Raw genomic sequence first — 21435 nt, forward strand, 5'->3', positions numbered from 1 at the left:
AAGGAGTTGTAGCTGTGTAAACTTCTTCAAGTACAAAGATTATTTCAGATGTTCTTTATGTTTCTGAGATCAATCAAAGTATACTTTCAATTGGTCAACTGTTAGATAAAAATTGGACACTAGTGTTTAAAGATAGGACCTTTGAAATCAATGATCCTACTGGTATGAAGATGTTCTCAATCAAAATAAAGAGAATAAGCTTTCCTTTAGATTGGAAAACAACTGAGATTGAAACCTATCTCATTATTAAAGAAGACAGATTGGAAAACAACTGAGATTGAAACCCATCTCAGTATTAAAGAAGACATTTGTTTGTGGCACAAGAGATTTGGTCATACAAATCTCAAATCATTGAAATCACTTCAAAGCAAAGATCTAGATGTTGGTTTGCCACTTGTAGTTGTGAACACCAGTGTTTGTGAGGCTTGTCAATTTGGTAAACTTAGTCAATCACCTTTTCCAACTTAGAGAGCGTCTGCAAAATTAGAATTCATCCATATTGATGTATGTGGTTCAATGAGCATTTGGCAGCAAATATTTTCTTCTGTTTCTTGATGACTTTACTAGATGCCATTGGATCCATTTCCTCAAGCAAAAATCAGAAGCTTTTAGCATGTTCTTGAAGTTCAAAGCCACAATTGAGACTTAATCTGACAATGGAAATGAACTCACTTGAAATCAGTTCAAGGAATATCTTCAAAGGCAGGCATTCATTAGTTTACTGTCACTTACACACCCCAGCAAATGGTGTGATTGAATGGAAAAAAAGGTCTATGAAGAATATGGCCAGATGTGTCATGTTTAAGAAGAATTTGCTAAAGATCTTGTGGGCAGAAGCTGTGAATACTGCAGTGCTGAAGATCAAGCTGCAGAAATATTTACTAAGGCACTTCAAAAACAGATATTTGAATTCTTGAGATCAAGCGTTGGTGTTTGTGGCCACACTTGCATCAAGGAGGAGTGTTGAAGATTGAAAAAGCTACTACTCCTATTTTGTTCAGAAGATGATGCAAGTGCTACGATATTTTGTTACATTTTAATGCTTGTAATCTTTCATATCTTAGTTAAGTTATGAAGTTGTTATAAAGGTATGGAGGAGCTTATTTTGAGCTGGAGTTACCTCCTTAAATCATGGAAGTTTGGTAAACAAACTTTAGTTTAATTTGTTGTATAAATATGTTAAAGCTAGTTATGAAAATCAGATCTTCCTTTCAAAAAAAAATTCAGATATTCTGCTTTCTTCTTCGAAAAAAGCTCTTTTCTCCAACATATTGTAAATAATTTAGTCATTTACTAACCACATCCTGATTGATTGCACTTGATTAGTACTTCAATTGTGCTTGTTTGAAGTAAAAAATTATTCAAGGTTTTTTCTTCAGCCTCTCAAACATCTATTCTAAGTTCTAACATTACAGACTCATTCTGCATACACACTAGAGAGAGAGAGAGAGATTAATGGGTATTGTTTCTTCTTTGAAATCGCTCTCTTATTTTACGAATATATGACAATAGAGCTCCTTGTTCAATCTGTTGTGGTAAAATTTCATATCTTGTAAAGGATTGTCTTGAGGTTTCTGATTCAGGGAAGTTAGGCACCAAAAAGGATTGAGTGAAACGAGTTGCATTTGATTGATTGAAATCTATTCTCGACTCCATTCGTGCTGCCCAAAAAATCACAGAAAGAGCAACAGCATTCATCTGCAAAATGGTTTAGCACCAAAATATAAGTTTTCTTTTTTCCTGAATAGAAAACAAACCCAGAAAACATCTTTAAAACGTTGATTAAAACCAATTTAAAATGATTCTTAAGGTAAATTTGACATGTTGGTCATAAATTTGTCATATTTTTGTGAAGATATCTGAAAGGTGTTTTATAAGTATGTCAAAAAGAATGAAAGAAAGTAAAAAGTCATCCACTAATATCTAGTGCCAAAACACAAACCATAACCAATAAGGGGTGACCCTATGCACAAAATATCTCACACCTATGGGTTCTAGAGAGGATTCATGCACTTAGCCTTATCCCTGCTTTGCAGAGAGAATGTTTCTGTAGCTCGAACTCGTGACCTCTAAGTCACAAATGTTTCTGTAGCCTTATCCCTCAAACCATAACCTATAGGGTGTCTTTATTTCTAGCAAAACTGTATACCAGCATGGCAGAAATTCCACCATGCACAGAAAATTAACCACGGGCCAAAGCATAAACAGAAAGCTAATATCAACTTCTTTATACCTTTGTTCCAATTTCTTAATAGAGAAACTGTGACAGTATTGATATATCTATGCCTTCTTATATCTTATAAGAAATTAAAATTAAATAACCTGTGCTGCTGAAATCAACAATACAATCACGCGACTTAGCCTCACATGGAATCTCAGGAAACTCTCAATCTTTTTATGGCACTCATCAATACTTGAAGCAATTTGCTGTTACAGGAGGAAACAAAATAGAGAAGCAATGGTTAAGAATTGAGGTTAAATTGAAAAGTAATTTCACAAAATAAGCAACTTACAGTGATCAGCTGGGAATCTTGAGATATAAAAATGGGTTCAGGACCCCATATAGATTATTCATAAGAAAATTTGAAAAAAGAAAGTATAATTGGACAATTCTTAACTGCTTGTGGAAGATTGGCCTAAAAGATCAAGCAAATTATATGTTTCTTTTACTGATTACTTAATTATATGAAGAAAAACTTCTGGTTATTGTAAAAGATTAATTTCAAGTTAATTTTTCTGATGATTTTTATTGCTAAAAGAATCCCAAATACCCATGCATTGGACAATGTCAAGCAAGCGTACCGCTAACAGATCCATCTTGAAGAAAACTATGACAATAACAGCCACTTCAAGGAAAAGAAGGCAGCAGCCAATGAAAATATACTGGAAAGTAAAAACTAGGTCAAGGAATATTTCATTTGATGAATGATCAAATGGTGAAACAGGTATATATATATATATATATATATATAAATTCCAAAAGAAAAGTAATTTAGGCTCCATTATACATTTCTTTTGATGTATTTTCTCGAGAAAACAATTACAAGCATATTCCTTTTATTGCAGACAAAAATGAGAAAAGCAGCTTCATTGAAAATTATAGGATTTAAAAAAGCACTCTTTTATTTTGTACTTTTCTATTAAAAAAATGTAGATATATTAATGAGATATATTAGGCTCAGTACTGGAAAGGATACAGAACAAATAGTGTAATTGCTGATAGAATTAACTGCCATATAACCACATAGGGTGCTCAAGCAGACAGCAATTCCCACACCTGAACATGTATATATAAACCTGCAATGTAAAAGAGAAGCAATAATATGCACTGATATTTAGGGTTAAGCAGATTTTGGTTTAAACCAAAAAACACCAACCAAACCTATTTAGTTCGGAAATTCGGTTTAATTAATTGTTGTTAGGTCTAAAATTAAGTCTGAAATGAGTCCAAAATAAACCAAGTTGAAGCTCAAATCGATAAATCAAACTGAACCGATTTAGTATGGTTCAATTCGATTTTTCTCTAATTCAGTTCAGTTTTGTCTGCTATAAATTTTGGTTTGTTTTGTTTTCCAGACCAGCAAGGGAACTAAATATCAATAACAAGAAAATTGCAAGGTATTAGGCTATCGAAGCATCTGTGTATGAAAATTTCATGTGCAATTTCTAATTGTACTTCTGTGAGGAAACTGAGTTATGGAAGCTATCTAACATACAAGAAAATGGACCACCAAATTCAAGAGTGGGACAAAGACATGAAGAAATAAAATAATATAATCCTATGATTGACAAAGACAGCATTTGACACCTTCATACTACACATGCGTAATACATACACTATGGTATTATTTAATCATATATTACAAGCAGAAATACCAGACTGAAACTACCACCTAAAAGAATTGTAATAAAAATGAAAACTAAAAACCATATATTAGATTATGCATACAAATAGCAGAAGAAAACATGGGACTTAGAGCAAAAGATTATATTTGCATACACAGGTTAGAAAGAGAGAAATGATCCTAGGTGATGTCATATATGCTTCAAGAAATGGGTGTGTTCAGTGAGTAATAATAAGCAGAGATGGAAAATTTACCAAGGTTTTGGCGGAGGTGAGGCAGGATGTAGCTCAGAAAAAAATTGATGCCACTTCTTGTCAAGCCAGAGGGAGTAGATGATTATTCCAATTGCAAAGAAGACCATTATCAGGTTCAATAACTTTATTGAGTTGTGCAAGCTACATCTCGGGCACCTGACCATTGCTAATCTTGGTGTAACCTGTGTTGAGGTACGGAAGTCAATGTTAGTATGCATATAAATAATCTCCCTCCAAGCTTACACTCCATTTGAAATGAAGTGCCAGTGTGCTTTACTGCTTTAGTGTGGGGTTTCGGTGGTAGGGTTGTGTGTGCTGAGAGAGAGATACCAATTCTAGTGGAGATGCTCCTGAGGTGTGCTGAGAGACAGGACGACCCCTACATGCGTTGAAAGACAGATGCAAAAAAGCAGAAAACGTGTACATAACGCCAAAAGCCTAAGAAGACCTAACATTCAAAGTACAAAACACCAAATGATTGACGTCTGATTGCCCAAGGACCATTAACATCAACATCAATAAATATTTTCTTTTTAATTAAGACTTCATTTTTCACATGATTAGTATTCTATTCAGTACAAATTAACAGTTTGACAAAATAATAAAACGGTAACATATGGATGGAAGCAGACTCTCGCAAGATTTCCTATCCAAAAATTCCAGTATTTGAAAGCCAAAATGTTAAAACCATTCATCACACAATTAGTTCCCGTAGGATGGCCTGGAGGACGTTTGCTTTTAAACCTCAGCAACAAGCTCCTGCTAACGTTCAGGGTTGGTTCTTGATGCAGACAGATAACAGCAGAATCCCAACCTCATAAGAACATTATCCATTCTATTGTTCAAAACTAGTCAAGGAGCAAAGCATAACAATCAAGAGCCAGCAAAGAATAAATGTATCCCCAACATTATCTTAGTCTCGGTTGGCACACCCCTAGTTCAGGATTAGGGCTTAATTGTTGTTGTAGTCTCGGTTGGTACACCCACCAGTCATAATGCATGCGTGCACTTGAGCACTCTGCCAAATCAATCTGCGATTTTAAAAAATACAAAAGTGGATGATTTTTTTTTAATTTATATATATTGTTACAATAACTTTTCTTTTCAGCACAAAGCCTAGCATACAGCATTCCAAATACATTACTATCTCTATCAGCAGAGTACAAGAAAATTACATTTCAAAGCTAACCAAGTTGCTCTAATTCAAAAATAATATGCAGGAAAATGATGATATAAAACAAAATTCCTGCCAAGGGGGTCAACTTCTAGAAAGTTAAAAGGCCTCAGTCCAGCTTTATCCGATCCATATCATTTATCATCCCTTCAAGCTGTACCAAAATGGGAAAAGGAAACCATGTAACATCTTTTCTACATATTTAGCAAGTGTGACAAAGTAGAAAGTCTTTTGAAAAAGAAAATGAATACCTTGACAATTTGCCACAAAAAGTAATTACCATACAGCTTCGATGGTTTTGATTCAATTACATGAATCATGTCCTGAAGAAAAAAGAAATGGTCACTACAAGACAGATCCTGCAAGGATCTAAACTAGTAAACACACTATGCCATCAATTTCTCGAAAGTAACCTATCTTATATTTTATTTGGATGTATTATTCTTAATCCGTATATTTCCAACATTAAGACCAGTATAAGTACAGAATCACACATAGCATGATCATACACCCAGAAAAAGAAAAAAAAAAAAGGAAAAAAAAAAAGGGAAAAGAAGAGGAAGAGGAAGAAGAAGAAGAAGAAGAGCAACTCACCATATTTTTGTAGCTCACTAAAATACTATCTTAAAAACACGGGCATATCATGCAAGATAAAGGACTCGGCCAATCAAACTATCAAAAACTACCATTTTCTCAGTAGATACTGCAATGCTGTGGGTTTTGTATGCTAATGTTGATTAGACACATGAACAAGTCAATCAACTTGACAGAGTCTAAAGAGTCGCAGATATATACCCATTTAACACAGACACAAGAACTGCAACTGAACCTTAAGCAAGTTTTCCAAAAACAATATGGTAAACATTAATGCATAATTGTTAGAATTAAACAATCAATGATTCTGATCACATGATTCAATTCAATTTAATTCAGACATCAAATGACACAAATCAGGTGCGTTAATCAAAATTACCAAAACTGTGGACAAATCATACAATTGACAACTTGAATGTGCAATATATGAATTTTTCAAATAGAATCTTTAAATTTAGAAAAGAAAAGAAAAGCAAAGAAACTATGCATAAATGTTTGGCATAATGTGAATTCTCAAATAAAATCTAAAGCAAGTCTTCCATAAACAAGATAGCAACTAATAACCCAGAAAATAACATACATCATGAATGTAGAAATCCACATCAGCATTAGAGAGGATCTTTCCCTCAAAATAAATAGCATGAGTCTTGTGTTTGTACACCATCAAGATAGTCCTATAATAAAACAGCACATTAAAATATCATACAGTAAACAAATTATCTAAGAGAAAAAAGTAAAAGTTCTCACCTTAGAGTGGGTTCATCTGCCTCCATGTAATTGGCAAGCTTTGCAATGGATATGGTTGAATACACCTTCAAGAAGGTCCGGACACCTGATAACAACTGTTGCTGCTTCACTTCATAGAGAAATAGCTTCAACTGTAATCGGTAAGCATCCTGTGAAAAATAAACAGCATTAGTACATCATATTCATGCATGCATATAGGGATGAAAAGGGATGGAGAAAGCTGGCCAATATCAAATAATCATGTCAGAATGGGTTAGTTTAGCACCCGCATCATTAAAGAGGAAAGGTAAAAACTAAAAAGAACAGAGGAATTTCATTCCCCTAATAAGCTCAAGAGCAAACACAAACTTGATACTGAGGATATAATGAACTTAGGGCATGCATATGAGAAAAGCTCATCATAAATAACAAATGCTTCATCATCATATCTTTGCATTCTAATCATCTTTCCCCATACTTCTCCCTCAGTTGAGAATACACAGTTTCCTCAACAAGCTTTACTTGGGGGCAAAGCGAAAGACAAAATGCTAGCAAGGCATACATCTGTTCATTCTTCTTTAGTATCTGCTCATATTGTGGATATTTCTGATGATATTGCTTAGCCTTGTTAAATATACAACAGAATTTTATTGAACTCACAAATAGCATCCGCATATTTTAAAAAAATTAAGAAGGTTTGACAAGCTCATTAGACAAGGTGAAAAGATCACGTTCTGAGATTCATAGGTTAATCCAAGACAACATTTAAAGCAAACAAAACATACAAAGAAAAAATGAGCATAGCATAAAGATTGGTCTCTTTCTTCTCAGGCTGGAAGAGGAAGGGGCAGGGGGTGGGAATAGAGTGTGGATTCATAGAGTCAAAGTGAAATAGACTTTATTATTGTCAATGATTACTCTGTATCCTCAATTTCACCTGAGCACCTTATTTATACTTTCAATAAACCTTCCAAACATAGCATGTGTCCATGGCTTTTCTAGAGAATTCAGATAACAAGATTATTAACATAAGGGAATCAACTCTTGATTGAAGAACTCTAAGACGAAAGGGAACTAGGGATGGAAAATTAAATAAGACCTTAAATAATTATTAAAAGGGGAAAGTGATAAAGGAAACATATGCCATTAAACAAATAATAGTAAAGACATGCCATTGCAACATAAGATAAGTGTTGTGCACTGCGAAAGCGTGTAAACTGCAAAGAAATAAAATAAACATACAAAACATCAATATTTACGTGGTTCACCCTATCTACAAAAAACTACATCCACGGGCAAGCCATCTTCCACTATCAACAATAATAAAGCATCAATTACAAGCTCAAAACTATACTACCTATAAACCCAATTACACCCAAGAGAACCCATACTACATAACTGCTCATAGTAAATATATTAGTTAGTCCTCTCAGTCTCCTCTAGACATAATCCAATATACTTACTATTTTAATTACTTCACTAGAAAGGGTGTTTTCAACTACATAGGCAAGAACCTTCTCAATAAAGGACTAGAATTTCATCCTCTTAAATTTTGTCCTTTCTCCACCTTAAGCCGAAGCCTCTCTCCACTGCAATGGGTAAGTATCCCTCATCAATAGGTAGAGTCAAATTCTCAACAATTGGCAAAACCCCTCTTTACAATGGGCCACAGACTCACTCCATAAGCTGAAAACCAAATAACTTTTTCCGTCATTCTCCTATTTATACTGTTAATTCCCTCAATTCTAATATGATTTGGAGTCCCACTCAAATTAGGAATAATACTAAAATAAGAGTTCTACTCTATATAGGAAATATTCATCTATCTTGTTGAGAAATATTTTTCCCACTCAAATTAAGAAAATGTCAATTTAAATTTCACTAGGATTTTGAATCATAATTCTAACAATATCCACCTTGACTCAAAATCTATAAACCATTGCATACCTCAAATTCTTGGGCGACTTCAATCATCACATCTCCATGCTTGAGCTTGAACCCTTCAAATTATCAATCTCTCCAATCTTAATCTTGGATGTAACTTGCTTCTTTCTTCAAAAGATTTTTGCGCTATCAACAATCTTGATTTCGCATCAAGGGCTCAACCTTAATTTCATCTCTCCACCATCACCATTGCTGCATGTGCGACTTTCCGCATGTCGCAGTAGCTCCACCTTCAACCAAACTCACCAAGATCATACTCATGCTTTGATACCAATTTGTTATGTACTGCGGAAACGTGTAAACTGTAAATAAATAAAGTAAACATATAAAACATCAATAATATTTACATGGTTCACCCTCTCCACATAAAGCTACATCCACGGGCAAGCCATCTTCCACTATCAACAATAATAAATCATCAATTACAAGCTCAAAATTATACTACCCATAAACCCAATTACACCCAAAAGAACCCATACTACATAACTGCTCATAATAAATATATTAATTAGTCCTCTTAGTCTCCTCCAGACATAACCCAATATACTTACTAATTTAACTACTACACCACAAAGGGTGTCTTAGAGCCCTCTCATTAATGGACAAGAATTCCTTCCTCTCGAATTCTATGTCCTTTTTGCACCTTAGGTTGAAGTCTCTCCCCACTGCAATGGGTAAGTGCCCCTCGTCAATGGGTAGAGCCAAATCTTCAACAATTGACAAAATCCCTCTCTACAATGGGCCACAGCCTCACTCCATGAGCTGAAAACAAAATAACCTTTTTTGTCATTCTCCTATTTATACTTTCTCCTATTTATACTGATAATTCCCTCAATTCTAATATGATTTAGAGTTCCACTCAATTTAGAAATAATACTAAAATAAGAGTTCTACTCTATATAGAAAATGTGCCTCTATCATGTTGAGGAATGTCTCTCACTCAAATTAGAAAAAGGTCTTTTCAATTTTCACTAAGATTTTGAGTCATAATTCTAACAATTGGCAAAACCATAATAATACATCATAGTTATATGGCTTCCAATAACACTGATGTAGACACCTTGTTGACTAATGTCAATGGGAAGTAAGCACTTTAGGCCAGTATGATAGTCGCCCAAAAGGCATTGAACTAGCAGCAACCCAGCCATGCTGAAATATGAATGATCATTGCAAGAAGTTGAGAGGATACGCTTTCCAAAACTGTCATATACCAATTCTGTAATTCTATTACCAAATTTAAAAAACCATGAATTGATAAAGAAAAGCAGGCACAAACACGAGAATACCATGTATGTATGCGATTGTCTGCATGTGCCATTTTTATCATACTACTACAACCATCTGCTAAAAGTTAACAATTTTACTTTGCTTTCCTCTCAAATACTTCCCCAACAACCATATAATGTATTCAATCAAATCAACAACATATTTATAATAATAGAAAAAAAAAATCTACTTAAAGATACCTGATCATGTTGCCTTAAAAGCACAATCTCTTGCTCGGTCTTGTTCTTCATCTTAGCTCTATACAGGAAAAAACTCTAAAACTGGTACACAACCTCAATCCACCATGTCCCACAGCCACTGGTTCGGCAACTGCATATTCAGTTAAGCCGTGCAACACCACCTACTCCGGCGAACAAACACATAAATACTACTCATACGAGATTCAGAAACCCATGGGAAACCTGAAATTAACTACAAATTAGAGAATATATCAGGAAGAGTAGGCGAGAGACAAGCGTATAAGTGAAGAAACCACATCTCACGATAGAAAACGTGATCATTGTCGACGTAGCGAGTGACGGCGTCAACAGAAGGCCAAGGAGTTTCCTTGAAGAGGCGCTCAGATAAAGGTCTGGAAGGGATCTCGTATCCTTTCTAGAGCCTAGGATTCAGAGGATGTTTGACCTACCATATCGAATATGAGAAGAAATAAAATAAAACGAAAAATAACGAGCAAGACAAAAATGCCAAATAGTAAAATAGCACTTTTACAGCTTAATTTAGAATTTAATTAGATTTTATTTAATTATAAGAATATAATTTTATTTAAGTATAAGAATATATTTAAATAATATTATTTTTATGTAAATATTAAATAAATTTAATTTAATGAAAAACAAAAAAAAGTAAAATTAAAATAATAAAAAAGCAAGTAAAAAAGATGAATCTTTTTTATGTAAATGTTGAATAATTTTAGTCCTATATAAAACATTTAAAAAAACTAAAAAGAAAGAAATTAAAAAAAAGGCAAGGTAAAAGGCTAAGAAGTAAAATAATACTTACACTGTTGAATTTATAATTTAATTAAATTTTATTTAAATTATGTCGAGATATTTAAATATGTTGAAATATACAAATGTATATATAAGTGATAAAAATTTATAAATTCATTGCTTTAAAGTTTTGAACTGGAAATTCATCAAGAAGCATTCTCTTTAAGTGCTCTCTAAATTTTTAATAAAATAATATTATTTAATAAAAAAATAAAAAAGAAATAAATAAAAAATAAAAAAGCAAAAGAAAAAAGAGCAATAAAAAAGCTATAAAAAAAATTTAAGGTCAATTTTTAATATTGAAAATTTATTAATATTATTTTATTATTAATAATATCTAAAGTGTCATTCAATTAGCCTATAGATTTTTTTTTCGGTGGACCAATTAGCCTATAGATTTTGTAGTCCTTAAGCTTACTCTCAAGCTATTTTCGAATAATAATGAATAAATTTTTGTAATAAAAAATAAATAAATTTGTAATTTATATGTATTTTTTTTGGTACATTATATGAAATCACTTTTAATGGATAAATTTTAATAATTATTCCTGAACTTATATGGTTGTAATACTACAGTCTTTTAATTTTAAAATGTAACATAAAACTCCCTAAACTTTCAAATTTTTACACAGTAAAATCTTTTTAACTTTTAATTACTGATTTTTCAGTTAGAAACTGATGTGAACACCTCTCACATGGCGCTTAGTCAACATTTCTCTCTCATCTCTTATGCAAAGTGTAAAATTATTTTCTCTATATGTGAAAATTTATTCTGTCTACAGAGAGCAAAAAAGATTCTATTTACACATGGCTTGAGAGAGAAAAGAGAAATACTGACTAAACTCCATACTGAAACTACCCAGGTCAGCGTCTAACTGAAAAATCTGTAATTAAAGGTTAGAGGGATTTTAGTGTGTAAAATTTAAAAGTTGATGGGATTTTATGTTATATTTTTATTTAAAGTACTATAATATTACAACTAGATAACTTTAGGGATAATTATCAAAATTTATCCCACTTTTAATTGTGAAAGTGGTATAGGAGTCCTTTATGCCGCCTATTCACCCACGTCAAAGCAAATAAAGCGATGTCGTCTATAGACCACCAAGTGGTGGAAATTTGCCACGTCAACTTCTTTCCCATATTTGTTCTTTTATGCCAGAAATACCCCACACGTTACCTGCTCTAGATTACCGTACTAACCAGCAATAAAGAGGACATTTTAGTAATTGAGCTTTACCTTAAGTCACTGTTTCTCTAAGCGGTGACTTGGGATTTAGTTTTAATGTATATATAATTTATATTTAAGGGAAATCATATATTTTAAAAAAATTTTAATTATTTAATTTTTATATAACATTTCTAATTTTTAAATAATTATTTTATATATAAATATTTTATTCTAAACTTGGTATTGTGAACTTCGCATATGTACTTTTGTTTCGTGAAAATTCGATTGTCGCCTAAATCTGCAATTTCGGGCCAAGCAGATAAGCTGCTGAAACCATTTCGGAAATAGGTCAAAGTTGTAGGCTACCCCACCATTTGCAGATGCCCCGGACGCGTTTCAAGCGTTAGAATTGACATAGGTAAACTCGAACCCAAACTTTCTTCAGTTATTTAGTGTCAGGTTTAGAATAAAAACCCATAAAATATTCGAGGGTTATTTTTAAATTATAATTCTTTTTGCAATAGCTTTATAATATTATTGAGGACCACAGGGCAAAGTTTTAGAATTTTTAGAGTTTATTTGAGTGATTTTTGCAAAATATCCGTTTTAGGGGCTAAAATGTACTTTTTCAAGTTTATGACTATTGCCTAGTTTGGAGGACTCAGGAGGGGCCATATGATATTGATAAGATATAGGATGAGATGTGTGATTCTAAAAGTGTTATTTGAACCATTGTGCAGGTTGGATAGGTCCTAGGTGCAGGAGAAATTCTGTCAAAATTTTGACAAGATCTTAGAAACTATTTTGATTTTATGGTTTAAGTCAATTATTTAGTTTTGTTAGTCTTTTGATAAAAGTCAGTGTATATGTTTAGATAATCAGTACCGGTTGTCTTCTCCTTTCAGCCGAACTAGCTGCAATCTAGTCGACTAATTTGTGAGTAGATATTTATTTTATTTACAATTTTAATATTATTATATTTATGCATTCTCATACATCACTTATATTTATGTAGTTAAATATTAGGCACACCCTGTTTTGCATTTATACTTAATCAAATTACTTTGGTTGTTGTGTTTTGATAATTTGAAGCTGTGTGTGTGAGTTGGTGTGTATGTGGAGTATATGGATATGGGTAGGACGAGTAGACACAGCTGGAGCTTGACTCGCTGGGACCCTATCCTTATTATAGATAAGTCGGGATAGGCATGACTTTGAGTTGATTTCGCTGGCCCCCAACTCAGCGAGTTGGTCTCGCTGATAGGCCTTGGATTAAGAGAGTTGGGTAGGAGGATCAGCTCTCCATATATGTATGTGTGAGTATGAATATATCTTGGGTGCGTGAGTGCTCTAGATTATCTTTGATGTGACATGACTTGTTTGCATGACTTGTATGAAGATGATTCATTTCATTTTTAAGGATGCATTAGAATTAGATAGTTATAGAAATTATAGGTAAAATAAATATTTACTCTCTGAGTCGAACGCTCACTCCTGTTCACTATTTTTCTAAGATACAGGAGAGCTTTGTTGTAAATGACTTGTTCCTTTCCTCACAGGTCCACTTATATTCATTTTATATAATTTATATGATCAAGTGAAGTTTTAGAACTCTGCATGTGTAGGGGTTATTTAATTTGATTTGGGCTGTAAAAGATTATGTCTCTTTTCTTTTGAAAATTTGTAAACTTCTTATGATGCATGTGATGTTGAATGGACTGGGTATATGGCTTTGTTTGAGGGAGTTGAGCTCCTATTTGATTTTATTGTGATTTGTGGATGATTGTGAAGGTGAGCTGAGCTCCCAAATGGATTGGATTTTTGTGTTTACAGGTTGGGTGAGCCAAAAACTCCCTGTTGGATGGTCCATATTATGGTCGAACTCTGTTCGGTTGTTTTCTTGAATTAGGCCAATAATGGGTTTATGCTTAGGTTGAAAGATAATTGGGCTTACTACAGACTTCAGTGGCCTTATGCTGACCCAAGTTCTAGTAGCGGTCTGGCCCTCGAGTTTGGGTCGTGACAACGTTGGTATCAAAGCTAGGCCCCCTCTAGTAGATGTGTGGTTCGGGGACGAACCAGGCAAAAGCTGGTGGGCCTATAACATCCCGTGTAGAAAGGGAAGGTCTAGGCTAGAGCGGTCCTCTGGGAGGGCAAGGCTCGCTGGTGCCCTTGTCCAAATGGAGGGCACAAATGAACCAACTCATATATTGAAATGGGGAAAACTAATCACTAGAGGCTCTTTTTAGTGGAATTGCGTGGAGAGTTGGAAGAACTCTGGGGTTAGGCATGCTCACTTAAGAGAAATCCTAGGATGGGTGACCTCCTGAAAAGTTCTCCATTTTACCTATGGGACAAAACCGTGAGGCTCAGGATAGGGTGGGCCAAAGCAAATAATACCTCTAATGTTTGGAGTCGGGTGTTACAGTTGGTATCAGAGCTTAGGCTTTAGGTTCATGGGAAAGTTTATACCTACAGTTGTCACATGCGGAGTATAGGATTTTGTTTCGTCTTCTTTTATAATTCCTTGATTCTAGATTCTGCGTTATTCCACAGTTAGTATAAGAGTGCTTCAATTTAGCACCTCGGTTTTGTGAAGTACATGGTGACGTGAAATAAAATTAGCAGACGTGTTGAGGTCTGCCATGAAAATACGTACTCCAAGAAATGCTATGTTTCTGTCAGTATGGGTCTAAGTGGTGTGCCTATCTGGTGCTAGGCACGAGTACATAAAAGTGAGTCTTGAAAATACAGTTGCTCTAGATAAGGCTGAGGATGCCACTACTGGCAATCGTCAGTGGATGACCCAGTCAGAGTAAGTTTATGATATTAGTAGATTCAAGAGAGATAAAAGATTGGGAGATCTAGTCTGTCGGGGTGTATCGTAGTAACTATACAATATTCTCAATGTTCGCTCTGTAAGCTGCAGATTATAGTACTGACATGGGATTATTGTGTAGAGCTGCGCGTGTAACACCCCTCACCCGACTACGGTGTAGCTGAGCAAGGCGTGCTACAATCGGTGCCAGAGCACCCTAACTTATCTTACTTTATTTTTTTAATAATTTTGAATTCATTTAATTTAATATCAATTATTTTTCAACGGAGAAATCAGCGGAGTTTCCCCTATTTTATTATCGTTTGGCATATTTCAATATTCACCTATTTGAAATTCAACAATATTTTCAAAATAAAATCTTATCCATGCTAATCATAATTATCTCATCAATCATTTTCATAATTTTCTCATATTTCAAATCTCATCGATACATTTCAATTTCATAATCATTTCCATACATTTGCATTCCTACTCAATTCATATGTAAACATTCTCAAATTACATAAGCAAAATTTTCAAATTTCCTTAATTTATATAATTTACAAAATAATTACAAAATTTCATAATTTACATGATATTTAAATTAATTACATATGAAAAAGCTAATTTATTAATTTACATCGCTTTCCTATTAATTACCTGTTCATAATATACATTACAATGTAATATCTAAGCATTTTATACAAAATATAAAATATGATCTATATGGGCCCTATCTACATGCATTGCTGAGGAGGTGACAACCTTGAATACTTCAGGCACTTCTACAGATCAGAACTCCAAAATCTCTGTTTAATATTTTTATCTAGGCTTTACCTTCAGTACATGCGTGAGGAAACAATTCTATCGCGCTAAGCATTGCTACTTAGTGGTGTAATAATATAACAAGGAAATAATATACAAATAAAGATAGAAATAAAACATAATTCAAATAATTAAGATTTATTTATACTTCACATGCGGTTTCTAAAATTTAATATGTTTTATCCTAATTTAGTCTTCTTTGGAAGTGTTTATTTCGCCAATGTACAGTAATAATGTACATAGAAAAATGATCTAAAAATAATAAATTTATGCTTATATTATTATGTAAGTCACATTTGCAATATTTATGTATGTTACAATTTTCTTTGCTAATCTTTTAGCATTTTTCTCAATACTTTCTAGGTTGTCTCAGATTATTTCATAATAAGTAAATTTTAATATCGGTCCAGTTCATTTCAATTCTTTCTAATAAATAACTATTCTAATTTATTTTAGGTCATCTTACTTATTTATTTAATTTTTAATATTTTTAATTACTAATATTATTAACTTATTTCAATAAATTTCACTGCCCAAGTAACCTATGACAGGTTTACTAAACTAGATAACGGGTCGTTGGCATTGGACACTGTGGTGTCTCAGGCCGTCATACTATGGGACGTAGAACGTCAACCACATATGCAGTCAGTATAGCTAAAAAGCCATGATAACACATAATCGAGCATAAAAGCCATGAATGTTGGCATAAAGCCATGAATGCGGGCATAAAGCCACGAATACAAGTATAAAGCCATGAATACAGGCATAAAGCCTTTCGCAGTACTGCTAAAATAATACCCTATTGGCATGCCAAACTATCCAATCTGACACACATGTCTAGGCAATACAAGGGCACATAATATCATTAATATTAATATATTGTGTTTTATGACTTCATTATTTCATGATAAATTTCATAATTTATACATTCATCATAATATTCATACATTCCTTACATCATTCATATTGATCACAATTCACAATAATGGTATTCATATACTATTGTACTCAAAATATTCTTCCTTTCTCTTATAAAGAGAACTAATGTTTTATTCATATTTTCATGTGATTCATTTATTCATTGCAATATTTATATGAATTCATAACTCATACAAGGTGTTATTATCTTATTTGTAATGGAAACATAAATCCTTATGTAAATCTCATCCCATTTATACTCAACAATCCATCTAGGTTAATTTCATTTCATATTTAAGTGGTATCACTCATTTTTTATTAGACCTACTAGTAATGGGAATACAAATCTTAACTATATACTCACATAACTTAAATGTTCATTAAGTCATTAGGTGAATTACTATTTCTATTCCAAGTAATCCATGAATGTTTTATAGATTCCAAATTTCATATCTTAATATCCTCTACCAATTTAGTTATTATACTTTATGTTTTTGTATTACTATTCACATTACTATTCACTCAAATTGTTGACTTTTTAATACATAATAAATTTATTGAACCTAAGTTCTCCAAGATACCACATTTTGCATTTTATTTTTGTTGGTATTGATTTCCAATACCATTTCAAAGCTTATCTTATGTTATTCAAAATTTTCAGATTTCATACCCTAGGTTTACTGTTCCATTGATCATTTGTACAGTAGGAATTTGACAAAATTGTCTTCATGAAAGTTGTTCCTTATTGTGTCTAGTTACATTTCTTTCTTTAAATCACTCCATTTGGAGTTTTTTAGCTCAAGTTATGGCCTAAAAACCATAACTGGCTGGATTGGACAGAATCCAGAATTCTGGGCAAAACTGGTTCTGGCAGATTTGGTGACTTAAGTTTAGTTGGCAATTTGAATTGGTTAGGTTCAGAATTTGAGTTTGTGTTCTTCATGAAAGTTGTATGGCTATGTCTCAGTTTTTTCTGGTAAAATTTCAGGTCAATTGGACCTTTCTACACTGAGTTATGACCAAATGAATAAACACTGTTCATTTGGTCATTTTGCTCAGGCAGAATGCAAGTCACCGTGATTAGGGCAATTTTTAGGTCAACTTAGTTTGATTTTCTGGGCAGGGTTTCTTCACTAAAGTTGTGCCATTATGTGTCTAGTTTCATGTCCAATTAGCCTTGCACTAATTGAACCTATGCAACTCCATTTATGGCTACTCAAACCTGCTAGACTCACAACTAGTCCTGGAGGTCACCAAGGGCAGCATGCCTAAGCTCAACTCCAACATCCTTACTCACTTCAATTCCTCCTCACACACATTCAAATGGTCACTAATTGACCATTATAAGGTTAATATATCATTTCATGAGCAAACCCTAATTTTTTTTCACAAACCGTAATTTCCAAGTGTCCATTTCATGCTATCATGCCATCTAACACATCCAACACACATAATCCAACATCTAACTCAAGTTTTCCCCAAATGTGAATTTGAGGTAAAGTATCTTTCCCTTATGATATGCCTAAATGGATAATGATGGATTCGAAAAGACTAAATAGTACCATATATATATATAAAAAGTAGACAGAGGGAGTAATAGAAAGGTAAAGGAATTATCTCAGATACCTACACCCGGTAAATTTCGAGGATAAAATTTTTGTTAGAGAGGAAGAAAGTAAAGTTTTTAAGCTTTGGAAAGTGCCTAAGTCAAGGTTAGTGCCAATTTATTCTAAAAATTTTGTGTATGACTGTCATTGAACATGATGTTGGTGTTGTAAACTATGGATTGTATGTGTATGAAAATTTTAGTGGTTGGAGCTCGATCATTACAGCGTGCTTTCCCGTGGTGCTCCATGATGAGGATATTTGCAGATGGCCTCTGTTTGGTATAGTTATGCCAGACTAGAGTTCTATATCTACAGAAGAGTTAGGAAAAACTCCTAGTTAGGGTTTAAGACCCTAGAGATAGAATATCAAGGTCACAGTCGGGTGATAACTAGAGTCAGTGACTCGGTCATCTGAACTTGAGCGTAGAGTTATAGCATAAGTAGCACGAGACTAGAGGTTTTTAATATGGTTGCAGTGTAATGATGACACCTACTTAGTGAGATCATCTAGTCGCCAGTATGAAATCGTTGGTAGTATTGGCATTATGGCGGACGTATTGCCTAAAGTTTAATAAAGATAACATCTTCTTTGTGTGACAATGGAGCATAAGTATGATTCTACTCCCTCAAGGAGACTGGAGATTATGAATAATATATGTAGCCTGTGAAATGGCATTCTAGGAAAGTTTATAATATAAAAGAGAGCAGATAGCCTTATACAATTGTGATAATACAGTAGATGTGGTACCTCTCTTGTAGTCAGTGATGCTGTAGAGTTTAGTGATGTCTTCTCAGGGGAAATAAAAGAGTACCACTAATATAATGATCTGTAGAATGATGTCCTAAACAAGACTAGGGAGTGTGGTAGAGAACAGTTGTCTAGGGTATATTGGACAAGGTATAAATTTCATTATAGGAAAACCATAGGTGATTAGATTTTGATGGATGAAAATCATGTGAATTGAATGACAGGTTATGGTGTTCAATATCTTAAGTTTTGACTAATTGAGTGGTCGAAGGACCAATTCTGAGTAGTATAGAGGTGAAGATGACCTAGCAGAGATACTAAAGGCATAGTTACCTAGCATAACTGTCAGGTCAAGAAGAATAAAACTAAGGAATAAAGTAATAAAGGGTTCATTTTGGGATAAGATTAAAGAGTGGTTGGTTTGAGGTATGAGTTTCACTATAAAATGATGATGATAGCTAGGATACTACAGCAAGCAAAGGAGCTATGCGGATCCTAAGCGAAAAAATGTAGAGTTAGCAGTGAGTGATTATATATTCCTAAAGGTCTCCCCAATGAAAGGAGTCATGAGGTTTGGGAAGGAAGGTAAGCTGCCACTTAGAAACATATGACCTTTTGAGGTTACTGATAGAGTTGGAACAGTAGATGACCAGTTGGGAGTTACCACCAAGCCTTTCTCATGTCCACCCAATATTCCACATCTCCATGCTGAGGAAGTATGTTCCTGACCCTTCACATGTGCTACAACAAGATGTAGTAGAGTTGAATGACAACCTGACTTTCGAGGAGCAGCCTGTAATCATAGTGGACTATCAGATGAGGCAACTAAGTTCAAAGCAGATCCTGTGGTTAAGGTTTTATGGAGGAGCCAATCAGTGAAAGAATGTACCTGGGAGTTAGAGCGGAATATGCACAGCAAGTACTCGTATTTGTTCAATATGTAATCCTGTAATTTTATTCTGCCTTGTATAAAATTCGAGAATGAATTTTCTATAAGGGGAGAAGAATGTAATATCTCTAATTTTTAAATAATTATTTTATATGTAAATATTTTATTTTAACCCTAGTATTGTAGACTTCGCGCAGGTACTTTTGTTTTATGAAAACTCAATCGTTGCCTAGATCTGCAATTTCGGGCCGAGTAGATAAGCTGCTGAAACCATTTCAGAAATAGGTCAAAGTTATAGGCTACCCCACCATTTACAGATGCCCCGAACGCATTTCAAGCGTTAGAATTGGCATAGGTAAACTCGAACCCAAACTTTCTTCAGTTATTTAGTGTCACATTTAGAATAAAAATCCATAAAATATTCGAGGGTTATTATTAAATTATAATTCTTTTTGCAATTGCTTTATAATATTGTTGAGGACCGCGGGACAAAGTTTTAAAATTTTTAGAGTTTATTTGAGTGATTTTTGCAGAATATTCGTTTTAGGGGCTAAAATGTACTTTTACAAGTTTGTGACTATTGCCTTGTTTGGAGGGTTCAAGAGGGGTCATATGATAATGATGAGATATGGGTTGAGATGTGTAATTCTAAAAGTGTTATTTGAACCATTGTGCAGGTTGGGTGGATCCTAGGTGCAGGAGAAATTCTGATGAAATTTTGGCAAGATCTTAGAAACTATTTTGATTTTATAGTTTTAATTTTGTCAGTCTTTTGATAGAAGTCAGTGTTTATATTTAGGTAATCAATACCGGCAGTCTTCTCCTTTCAGCCAAACTAGCTGCAGTCCAGTCGACTTATCCGTGAGTAGATATTTATTTTATTTACAATTTCAATATTATTATATTTCTGGCATGCTCATACATCACTTATACTTATATTTATGTAGTTAAATATTAGGCACACCCTGTTTTGCATTTATACTTGATGATATTACTTTGGTTGCTATGTTTTGATAATTTGGAGCTGAGTGTGTGAGTTGATGTGTATGTGGAGTATATGGATATGGGTATGACAGGTAGACGCGGCTGGAGTTTGACTCGCTAGGACCCGATCCTTATTATGGATAATCCGATTCGAGTTGATCTCGCTGACAGATCTTGGATTAAGAGAGCTAGGTAGGAGGATCAGCTCCCCATATATGTATGCATGAGTATGAATATATCTTGGGTGCGTGAGAGCTCCAGATTATCTTTGATGTGACATAACTTGTTTGTATGACTTGTATGAAGATTATGCATTTCATTTTTAAGGATGCATTAGAATTAGATAGTTATAAAAATTATAGGTAAAATAAATATTTACTCTCTGAGTCGAACGCTCATTCCTGTTCACTATTTTTCTAAGATACAGGAGAGCCTTATTGTAAATGACTTGCTCCTTTCCTCACAGGTCCACTTATATTCATTTTGTATAATTTAAGTAATCAAGTGAAGTTTTAGAACTCTGCATGTGCAGGGGTTATTTAATTTAATTTGGGCTGTAAAAGATTATGTCTCTTTTCTTTTAAAAATTTGTAAACTTCTTATGATGCCTGTGATGTTGAATGGACTGGGTATATGGCTTTGTTTGAGGGAGCTGAGCT

At 33.7% G+C, this 21435-nt stretch overlaps 1 protein-coding gene across 4 annotated transcripts; it reads right to left on the reverse strand.

The window, feature by feature from the left end:
- Window positions 1-1322: 1322 nt before the first annotated feature.
- Window positions 1323-6756, reverse strand: LOC110644139 (tetraspanin-18). Of its 4 annotated transcripts, none has more exons than XM_058145797.1 (8): window positions 6615-6756; window positions 5525-5596; window positions 4430-5427; window positions 4100-4281; window positions 3198-3297; window positions 2803-2883; window positions 2368-2427; window positions 1323-1698 (listed from the first exon to the last, which is right to left on the reverse strand). In XM_058145797.1, the coding sequence occupies exons 3-8, from the start codon at window positions 4523-4525 to the stop codon at window positions 1453-1455; spliced, it is 765 nt and encodes a 254-aa protein (XP_058001780.1). In that variant the 5' UTR covers window positions 4526-5427; window positions 5525-5596; window positions 6615-6756; the 3' UTR covers window positions 1323-1452. The 4 variants fall into 4 exon arrangements, with proteins under 4 accessions (XP_058001780.1, XP_058001779.1, XP_058001782.1 ...); XM_058145796.1 differs by having other exon boundaries at window positions 2323-2427; XM_058145799.1 differs by having other exon boundaries at window positions 2323-2427; window positions 4377-5427.
- Window positions 6757-21435: the final 14679 nt, after the last annotated feature.

The sequence above is a fragment of the Hevea brasiliensis genome, chromosome 4 (genome assembly GCF_030052815.1).
Source record: "Hevea brasiliensis isolate MT/VB/25A 57/8 chromosome 4, ASM3005281v1, whole genome shotgun sequence".
NCBI lineage: Eukaryota > Viridiplantae > Streptophyta > Magnoliopsida > Malpighiales > Euphorbiaceae > Hevea > Hevea brasiliensis.